The sequence below is a fragment of the Suncus etruscus genome, chromosome 10, assembly GCF_024139225.1.
Source record: "Suncus etruscus isolate mSunEtr1 chromosome 10, mSunEtr1.pri.cur, whole genome shotgun sequence".
Classification (NCBI taxonomy): domain Eukaryota; kingdom Metazoa; phylum Chordata; class Mammalia; order Eulipotyphla; family Soricidae; genus Suncus; species Suncus etruscus.
The window spans coordinates 36,429,202-36,439,280 of record NC_064857.1 but is presented as its reverse complement, the minus strand read 5'-3'; the positions used below and the strand labels follow the sequence as shown (position 1 = coordinate 36,439,280).

At 54.0% G+C, this 10,079-nt stretch overlaps 1 protein-coding gene and 1 non-coding gene across 3 annotated transcripts in view; both read right to left on the bottom strand.

Moving 5' to 3' along the window:
* Nucleotides 1-204: 204 nt before the first annotated feature.
* The window catches only part of ATP8B2 (ATPase phospholipid transporting 8B2), a 29,880-nt gene continuing 20,005 nt past the window's right edge, over nucleotides 205-10,079 (bottom strand). For both annotated transcript variants that reach the window (XM_049782196.1, XM_049782195.1), the window contains 14 exons: nucleotides 7,951-8,116; nucleotides 7,638-7,826; nucleotides 7,410-7,525; nucleotides 7,148-7,312; nucleotides 6,951-7,062; nucleotides 6,712-6,817; nucleotides 6,474-6,618; nucleotides 6,018-6,201; nucleotides 5,094-5,317; nucleotides 4,862-4,945; nucleotides 3,825-4,070; nucleotides 3,592-3,730; nucleotides 1,379-1,509; nucleotides 205-1,216 (listed from right to left, as the gene is read on the bottom strand). In XM_049782196.1, coding sequence (XP_049638153.1) covers nucleotides 938-1,216; nucleotides 1,379-1,509; nucleotides 3,592-3,730; nucleotides 3,825-4,070; nucleotides 4,862-4,945; nucleotides 5,094-5,317; nucleotides 6,018-6,201; nucleotides 6,474-6,618; nucleotides 6,712-6,817; nucleotides 6,951-7,062; nucleotides 7,148-7,312; nucleotides 7,410-7,525; nucleotides 7,638-7,826; nucleotides 7,951-8,116 — 2,286 coding nt within the window. In that variant the 3' untranslated portion in view covers nucleotides 205-937. The remainder of the gene's footprint in view (nucleotides 1,217-1,378; nucleotides 1,510-3,591; nucleotides 3,731-3,824; nucleotides 4,071-4,861; nucleotides 4,946-5,093; nucleotides 5,318-6,017; nucleotides 6,202-6,473; nucleotides 6,619-6,711; nucleotides 6,818-6,950; nucleotides 7,063-7,147; nucleotides 7,313-7,409; nucleotides 7,526-7,637; nucleotides 7,827-7,950; nucleotides 8,117-10,079) is intronic.
* Nucleotides 8,722-8,968, bottom strand: LOC126021267 (small nucleolar RNA SNORA53). Its single transcript, XR_007499837.1, has one exon. It is a non-coding gene; the product is annotated as a small nucleolar RNA SNORA53 (small nucleolar RNA).

Here is a 10,079-nt window from a genome sequence, read left to right as displayed (position 1 = left end):
TCCACCACCAGCTCCTCCTGCTGAAGCTGAGGTGGAAAAGCCCTAAAAGCTAAAAGAAGCAGCAGAGCTCAGCTGTCCCCAAGCCCAGCCTTGGGGTTGTCCAGCTGCTTGCTCCCCACCCAACCTAGGCTCAGCGTGCCCAGCTGCCCCCCTCAGTCTCAGGTGGTGCAACATGGCGGGGGGGGGGGGGGGGAGGAAGGGCAGGGACTGCCAATGAGGGGAGGCTGATGTAACACTGGCAATGGACTTGGCGTCTAGATTCACACTTCAGAAAAAAACTTTAGGACTAGATGTCACTGGGCAGGATGGGGTGGCTTGTCTGGGCTCCAGCCCCAATACCAGCAGGACTTGGGAACCTTAGGAGTTAACAGGTTGGACTGGGTGGAGAATACGTCACTCTCAAGGTGAGCTGCACATCCTTCGCTCTTCCTACACCTCCAGGGGACCGTGCCCCCCCCCAACCAGGGTCAGGCAGTTGCTGAGGCTCTGGTGCCCCCAACACTAGCCTCCTTCCATCCAAGGGGAGTGAAGACACCAACATAAAGTTACAAAAGGGCCTCCTCCGCTGGCCGAAGGAGGACAAAACCAGACAGACACAAACACAGATGGGAGACGAGCCCAGCGCTTCGAGGGAGTCGAGGCCTGGCACGTTTCTGCTTCCCGGCGTGATACATTCTTGTGAGATTCAGGAATGGGGGCAACAAGGCCCCTTTGGGGTTGAAGAATATAAAAAAATGTTGAGGCCAGCGTCCAGCTCCTGGATGGGGCTGGGGCAAAGCCATCACCTCCCAGTTCTGGCTTCTGGCTTTGGCTCGGCCTCTGGTCCCTGTCCCTGCTCTGAGCTGCCTCCCTGGCTCCAGCCCCTCCGCCTCGCAATGGGAGTGGGGCAGAGGGGGGAGACCAGGACCAGGAGATGCCCGTGGACATGGCCTCCAGCTCATGCCTTGAGGGGCCTCTCGGCCCCTGGCCCGGGGGAGCTGGCACTGTCACTCTTCTTCCTCCGCAGGCTCTCGATCCAGTTAGAGCTGGAGCGGGTGGTGAAGCTGGAGAGGGCCAGGGAGCTGAGGCGCATGTTTTTGCCCGACATGATGAGCTCCCCAAAGCCCTCCTGGTGGGAGAAGGCATAGCCTGAGCGCCGAGAGCCGGTGCGACCCACCCTCCGCAGGCAGCGGTGCTGGGCCTTCTGTTTCTTCCTCACCAGTTGTGTGTAGCGGACCTGGTGGGGATCAGTGAAGGCAAGGTCACGGGTGTCCCCAAGCAGGAGGACCCCACCACCAGGGTGAGGGGGCACACGGGGACACGCCCACACTGCAGCAGCCGCATGAGCCGGTGGGTGAACCGGGGCTGCCAGCCAAGTCACCACCGCCCCCAAACTCACAGTGTCTGAGAGGTCAGGTCTCAGGCTGAGCCGCAGGAAGCGAAAGGCGACCACGGGCAGGATGCAGACAACTGTGGTAAGCGCGATGGTGAGCCACACAGCAGGTTGCGCCAGCGTATTCTGAGCGTTACCTGCAAGGCAGGCAGGAGGCAGGAGCTGGGCAGGCCTCAGAGCACCCATCTCTGCTTCTGGTGGATGCTTTGGCCCAGCCTCAAGTCCACTGGGGCCACCCAAACTCATATTTACAAATGTGATTCATATTTCTAAATCACCCCCAAACTCTCGTTCCATGGTTTTGTTTGAGTGGGTTCGGGCCACCATCACCACCCCCCCCCCCAGCGGTGCTCAAGGCCTACTCCTGGTTCTGTGCTCGGAAATCACTCAGAAAGCTTGAGGGACCCTTTGTTGTACCAGAGATCAAACCTGGGTTATATACCTGCAAAGCAAGCACCTTCCCTGCTGTTTTGTCACTCAGGACCTAAAGCCTAGTTCTTAGATCATGAGGTCAGGTAACAATGTGGTGGTCATAAAAATTATCCTAAAATTTGGGGCCAAAGAGATAGCACAGAGGTAGGGCAATAGCCTTGCATGCAGCCAACCCAGAATGGACGGTGGTTCAAATCCTAGCATCCCATATGGTCCCCTGAGCCTGCCAGGAGCAATTTCTGGGCACAGAGCCAGGAGTAATCCCTGAGTGCCTCAGGCATGACCCAAAAGCCAAAAAGAAAAAGTAAACTTGGGGCCGGAGTGATAGCACAGTGATAGGGAGTTTACTTTGCAAGCGGCTGCCCAGGACGGACCTGGGTTCGATCCCCGGCATCTCATAAGGTCCCCCAAGCCAGGAACTATTTCTTTTTTGGTTTTTGGGTCACACTCAGCAATGCTCAGGGGTTACTCCTGGCTCCACGCTCAGAAATCGCTCCTGGCAGGTTGGGGGGACCATATGGGATGCCAGGATTCGAACCAATGACCTTCTGCATGAAAGGCAAATGACTTACCTCCATGCTATCTCTCCGGCCCCACCAGGAGCTATTTCTGAGTGCACAGCCAGAAATAACGCCTGAGCGTCACTGGGTGTGGCCCCCCCAAACAACAACAAAAGAAAACTATCCCAAAATTTAGATTACTTTAGTGTTTGATTTGATACCTAATTCCTATGCCTGTGGTCACAAAAAATTTTTTCAGGGTATTGCCCAGGGTGACAATACAGAGGGCAGTGTGCTTGCCTTGTCACAGCTGACCTGGGTTTGATCCCTGGCATCACATACAATCTCCAGAGCCCTACCAGAGTGTACAGAGTCAGGAGTAAGTCATTAGGATCACCATGGGTGGCCAACCCCAAACACACCAAAACAAACAAACAAAAAACTATTTCCCAGGTGAAAAGTTCATAAAGTCTGTGCTCACGCAAAGTCTTCAATCTAAAGAAACAATCAGGTTTCTTTAGATCAAACAAACAAGAGGCTCAAAGGTTTGGAACTCATGCTGGTATGCAAGAAACCTAGTTCTGGGGCCGGAGCAGTGGCGCAGGCCGTAAGGCCTTGTGCGCTAGCCTAGGATGGACTGCAGTTCAATCCCCCTGCGTCGCATATGGTCCCCCGAGCCAGGAGCGGTGGCGCAGCAGTAAGGTGTTTGCCTTGCCAGTGCTAGCCCAGGACGAACCTCAGTTCGATCCCCCATTGTCCCATGTGGTCCCCCAAGCCAGGAACGATTTCTGAGCACATAGCCAGGAGTAACCCCTGAGTGTCACTGAGTGTGGTCCAAAAACCAAAAGAAAAAAAAAAAAAAAAAAAGAAACCTAGTTCTGACCCCTAAACCTCAGGGAATGGGCCCCCATTTCTTACACTCTTAGCCTCAAGGGTCCCCTAAGCAACACTAGGTGTGGCCCAAAGACAACTGAAAAATATAGTTGAGAGAGAGACTCCTGGCAAGTCAAATGCCAACCTGATGGCAATGGGCACTCCAGGCTGCTGCCCCACCCACTCTGGTTCTGAGGGCTTTTTCATGCTTCCCAGCCCTCATCGCTGTAGACTCCTCAGAGGGTATGCTGTCCCCCGACCCCCAACACACAAAACCCAGAGACCCAGAGGGCAAGCACCATACTGCACCCCAGGACCAGCCACCAAAGTTTGGACTGATGCTCCCCAGAGCCTGCTGGCTGGTGACTTGCAGATCCCAAGACTGTGTGGGCTGTGCTGGGGAGAAGGACTCACCCACAAAGCGGAACTGGTTGGGGAACATGGAGAAGAGACCGTTGCTGTGCATGGCAAAGAGGATGGCAAAGTAGACGGCAAGGCTGCCCCAGATGAAGAAGTGGTTGATGGCTGTCCAATAGCCGGTGTCCAGCCCAATCTGCGAAGAACAGGAGCTGGTAGGCAGCACAGGCAGCCCTGGGGAGGAGGGCATCCACCCTGCAGAGGAGCAGGCGACCCACAGGCCCACTTACCTGCACACTGACCACAATGACCAGGGAGGTGGCTACTGTGACCGCAAAGGACTGGTAGTCAGCCAGCTGGGTGCCATCGTCCCGCGTGGCCTCAGCAAAAACACCGTAGGGGATGAAGAACATAAGCACCGATGTGTAGATGCCCTGGGCGATGCAGATGAAAAACTCCCTCTTGTTGAAGAGGAGATTCAGCTGCCCTGGCTCATAGAGCTTCGGGTACTCCATGCTCCGCTGCTCCGGGACATCCTGCAGCAGGTGGCAGCTTCAGACACTGCTCTGGGCATCCCTGATCCTCCTCCCTCCTTCCCTGATTCTCTGATAGCCAGGGTTCACCAGCACCCCGATAAACCTTTGTCCAGACCCCAGGGATCCAGGTCAGTCGCCGAGCTCAGGAACTGTCCACCCAAGACCAGAGCAGTGGGCACAAGTGTAACACACTGCCACCATCAAAATCCTATCTCTGGGGCCAGAGTGATAGCATGGAGGTAAGGCATTTGCCTTGCATGCAGAAGGATGGTGGTTTGAATCCTGGCATCCCATTAAGGATGGGTCCCCTGAGCCTGCCAGTGTAGAGCCAGGAGTGACCCTGAGCGCTGCCGCGTATGACCCAAAAAGAAATCAAAACAACCAAAAAAAAAAAAAAACCTATTTCTTGTATTTTATTTTCTTTTTTGGCTTTTGAGTTTGCACCCAGCCAGCAGTTAGTTCTCAACAGCTATTCATGGCATTGTGCTCAGGGATGACACCTGAAGGTACTCAGATGTCATTCATGGTGCTGAGGATTTGAAACCACGTCATGGCCACTGCAAGCCTAGTGTAGACGTCCCTCCTATACTAACTCTCTACATCTGGCAGTGCTCAGGGGTTACTCCTGGCAAGCTATCAGGACCACTTGGGATGCTGGGATGGAATCCAGGTCAGCCACATGCAAGGCAAGTGCCCTATCCGCTGTGCTATCTCTCTTGCCCAAAAGTCCCTTGACATTTTTTTATTTTTTGATCTCTCCCCACCTCTCTGTATCCCCAAGCTCCCCATACCTGATCAAAGACCCCCATAGCCAGGACCGGGAGGGAGGTGTAGACAATGTTATAGAGGGTGATGAAGTACTGGTCATAGACGGTCTAGGAAGAGAACAGAGCAAGAGGGCTCTGAGCAGCTCTGGCTTTGGATGCATTTCGAGCAGACAAGAGCTAGGCCAGAGGCCTAGAGAGCGCCTGTCCCTGCTCTCTCCCACCATTCACTTGCCACTGGCAAGGTAGCGCTCACTACCTGGGCAGAGAAGCCACAGAAGAAGCCGAACCAGAAGTGGACCATGGTGAAGGCGAAGTTCTTGTAAAAGAAGTAGCAGAGGAACTTGCACATGCGTAGGTAGGACCAGCGTCCGTGCACCAGCAGGAGGCGCTGAAGGAACTTGAACTGGGAGAAGGCGTAGTCGGAGGCCAGCACAGCCTGGATCCCCTCCTGCCCGCTGATGCCCACTCCGATGTGGGCCGCTGCAGAGATAAGAGATGCCAAGAAGGGGAAGATGGTCACACTCGGGGAGCTCACCAAGTCAGAGTGGTCCCACGCACTCCAGCCCGTTGTGTTCCTCTGGCCTGGAGACCACCTGGGCCCCTCCCATCTTCTGTGACTAAGCAGGTGGTCTAAGATCGCTTTTTTGGGTGTCTTTTCAGCTTTTTAGGGTCACATCCAGTCATGTTCACGGTTACTCCTTGGCTCTATGTTTAGGGATCACTCCAGGTGGGGCTCAGGGAATCCTATTATTAAGTGCTAGGGATCAAATCAAGATCAGCTGTAGGCTGTACCCCTCTGTCCCCATATTCACTATCTGTTTTGTTGTTTTGGGGCCAGACCTGGTAGTGCTCAGGGGTTACTCCAGCCTCTCTGCTCAGAGATCATTCCAAGTGGCTTGGTGGACCATATGGGGTACCAGGGGTCTAACGCAAGTTGGATGTGTGCAAAGCAAGTCCCAACCCACTGTACTCTACTGCTTCGGCCCCACACTCACTCTTTTTTTTTTTTTTTTTTTTTTGGTTTTTGGGCCACACCCAGTAACGCTCAGAAGTTGCTCCTGGCTTGGGGGACCATATGGGACGCCGGGGGATCGAACTGTGGTCCATCCAAGGCTAGCGCAGGCAAGGCAGGCAAGGCACCTTACCTCTTGCGCCACCGCCCGGCCCCCCCCACACTCACTCTTAATCATGCTGACGTCGTTGGCTCCGTCCCCGATGGCAAGCGTCACCGCCTTTTTGTACTTCTTCACCAACTCCACCACCTGCGCCTTCTGCAGGGGCGTCACCCGGCAGCAGATGACGGCTTTGCACGCACAAGCTGTCTCCAGGAACTCAAGTTCCATGTCAGCCTCCAGCGCATGGGCCTAGGAACATGGAGCCCTGAGAGCCTGGACCTCCTGGAGCCAGTTCTGCCTAGCGCCACAGAGACCACCATGGTTCCCCATGAAAAGTGGCTGTGTGCATGTGGTCCAGAAGAGGGCTGGGCACTTGCGAGGCTCCAAGTTCTACCCCCAGCACCCTTCAAAGGAACGGTTCCCCCAAGCACTGTTGGGAAGGTCCTTGCTCCCTCTCTGACAAAAACAACAGAGCTGCGTCCAGAGAGTCAGTCCCATACGAGGCGGGCAGCGGTGCTTACCAGGCTGTGTCCATGGATGACGAGGGCATACTCGCCAGCCACTGCCTCCAGGACCGACGTGAGCTTGGAGGTGGAGAGCTTCTCCTGGCAGCTGAAGCCATTGCCCATGGCACGGGCCGAGTCCATCAGCTTCTCTCGGGCTTTCCTGTAGTGGGGACAGAGGCTAGCTCACAGGTCCAGGATGGGGAGGAGCTAGAAGACCCCCAAACGTTGCAGGCACCCACCCATCCTAACCCACCTGAGCTCAGACCGCACTTCCAGGACAGTGTGGCCTGAGATGATAAACACCTCCGCCATGTCATCCGTCAGCATCTTGCAGGAGTAGCCGATGTTCACAGCCGTCTCTAGCAAGAGAGAAGGCAGCAGTTCTGAATGAGGCACTCCCCACAAATCAGCGGCTCCCTGGACCAGGGCTCATCCCGTGAGACGGACCTGCTGAGCCACACTGCAGCTGCCTTGGTCCTGCCAAACGCTCACCTTGCTTGTCCCCGGTCAGCACCCAGATCTTGATGTTGGCCAGAGTGAGGAGAGCGATGGTCTCCGGGACTCCCTGCTGGAGCTTGTCCTCAATGGCTGTGGCACCCAGCAGCTGGAAGACAACCCCAGAGCTGCTGGAGCTGCTCCCACTCACCAGCCCTCTTCTGGCCCACCCTGGTCCCAACCCTGGCCCGTACCACCATGTCGCTCTCCACCTCCTCGTACATGCTGGCCAGTCTGTCCTCCCGGCAGTCCTGGGCCAGGCTGGCCTGGAGCCGCCGCTCAGCCCACTCCTCGTAGTAGTCCTCATCCAGATCCTTGTAGGCCAGTAAAAGGGTCCTCAGCCCTTCCCCTGCGTACTCCTGGGGGCAGATTCCGGTGGTGCCCATCAGCCACCACCCCTCCATACACCAGGAGCCATGGCCACAGACACACACACACCCGTGCCCTCACACTTACATTCAGGTGGTCAGAGGTGGTATTGAGCAGGTCAGGGCTGGAGGGATGAAGCCTATCTAGTAGGATCGTATCAGCCCCTTTACAGTAGAGACGAATCTTCCCCTCCGGATTCCTCACTATGAGAGAGGCAGCGGAGAAGAGAACTTAGGCAGGGTAAGGTCCTCCCAGCTGCACACGGAAGCCTGGGCCCCTACTTACCCTTGCCCTGCCCCGGGGACCTGGCCTTACCAATGACAGACATCCGCTTGCGGATATTGTTGAAGTCCAGGATGGCCAGTAACTGGTAGGTAATGGCTGTGCCCATCTCATGCACAGTGATGGTCTTGGGGGTCCGAGAACGGAACACAAAGCCGAAGTTCCGGGCTGCAGTGACCAGAGCCCCCTCGTCTGGTGACTGGGCCTTGTAGTATAGCTCACCTGGAAGGGCACCCACAGGCAGCCTCAGTGCTGGTGGCCCTTCCTGAACCCCTCCCCTGCCGCACTCTCAACCAACAGCCTGGGCCCAGACCCCCCCAAGCCAGGCTGAGGAACTCTGCCTCACCCTCGTTCTTCTCCTCTGACATCACCGTGTGACACAGAGAGAGGAGTCGAAAGAATTCGTGCGTGGAGGGGTCCCCCAGCTTGACTGCCTCCAAGAGGGTGGGATCCCAGAACAAGAATCTCTTGTCTGCCAGGGGGTTGAAGGAGAAGTCGATGGGTTCAGGTTTCTGGAGCAGAGAAGACAGCGATTAGGGAGACTGGTAGGGAATTCGCCTTGCACATGGCCGACCTAGGTTCAATCCCCAGCATCCCATATAGTGTCCCAAGCACCACCATGAATGAACCCTCAGCACAGAGCCAGAAGTAACCCCAGAGCAACACCAGGTGTGATCCAAAAATAAAAAGGAAAAAAAAAGAAGAGGGCAGTTAGGAAACAGAGGAACTCCTGGTTGAACCTCAAGAAGCAGACTGCCCCCTGCCATACCCTGCCCACTGTCAATGGGAGAGTACTTGGTCTGCCCACCGGATTCTTATTGTGCCTTATTCCAAATGTACAATAAGAATGGTATGAAATAGTAAAACAAAATAACGATTAGTAAATATAATTATAATACAAAATAAGTCTCTCCTTAAACAAGAATTAAAAAGTAGGGGACAGAGCGGTGGCACTAGAGGTAAGGTATCTGCCTTGCAAGTGCTAGATTTGGACAGACCTCAGTTCAATTCCCCAGCATCCCAAATGGTCCCCCAAGCCAGGAGCAATTTTTTTTTGAGACCCATTTTCCTCAATTGTAACATTTCATCATTAGCAGGAACTTTCATCATTATAAGAAATGTCCGCACACCAGTCACGTCCTGATAGTCAAGAATGCCAGCATGACTGCATGTCATTTCTATCAGAACCTAAGACTAATATGCAGGTATATTGATCTCACATGCCAATGACTCAAGCACCTTTGACAATACAACCAAAAAAGTTGCTGGATGTTTCTTTCACTGGAACTACAAGAAACCCATGTTTACGAGCAGAACTCAGTTCAAGATTGACATCCACAAAGGTGGATCTAAGGAAGCATGTTGTGCCAGGAGCAATTTCTGAGCGCATAGCCAGGAGTAACTCCTGAGAGTCACCGGGTGTGACCCAAAAACCAAAAAAATTAAATAAATTTTGTGGGGCCAGAGCAGTAGCACAGCAGTAGGGCATTTGCCGTGCACAAGGCCAACCTGGAAAGAACTCTGTGATGCACGGCATCCCATATGATCACCAGAGCCTGCCAGGGGCAACTTCTGAATGCAGAGCCAGGAGTAACCCGAGTGCCACTGGATGTGACCCAAAAACAAGCAAAAAAAATGTGCGAGATGAAAGAATGCAGTTAAGAGTAGAGAAGGGGGGCTGAAGTGATAGCACAGCAGTAGGGCATTTGCCTTGCATGTGGCCGATCCAGGAAAGATCTTGGTTCAATTCCCGAAGTCCCATATAGTCCCCCAAGCCAGGAGCGATTTCTGAGTACATAGCCAGAAGTAACCTCTGAGCATCACTGGGTGTGGCCCACAAACCAAAAATACCACCACCAACAACAACAATAACAATAGAGAAGGATCTACTATGAAAGTGATATGCGGGCCCGGAGAGATAGCACAGCGGTGTTTGCCTTGCAAGCAGGACCAAAGGTGGTTGGTTCGAATCCCGGTGTCCCATATGGTCCCCCGTGCCTGCCAGGAGCTATTTCTGAGCAGACAGCTAGGAGTAACCCCTGAGCACTGCCAGGTGTGGCCCAAAAACCAAAAAAAAAAAGAAAGTGATATGCATAGCACCCCTTCATAAATAGTAGTGTAAACAAGTGCCAGACAGGGGAAGTAGTAAATGCCTGCCCCAGAGGCAAGCGGGGAAAGGTGTGCAGGAAGGAAGAGGGCATTAGGAGGGTGAGAGGGAAAGTGTTATCCCTGGTGAAGGTTGTTTTACATTGTATGACTGTAACTCAATCACAAATAACCTTATCATAAAAACTGTAGTATGAATAACCTTTTAACCATATGTTTAAAAAATATACATTGGGGCTGGAGAGATAGCACAGCAGTAGGGCATTTGCCTTGCAAGCAGCTGATCCAGGATAGTGGTTCAAATCTTGGCATCCCACATGGTCCCCTAGGCCTACCAGGAGCAATTTCTGAACACAGAGTCAGGAGTAA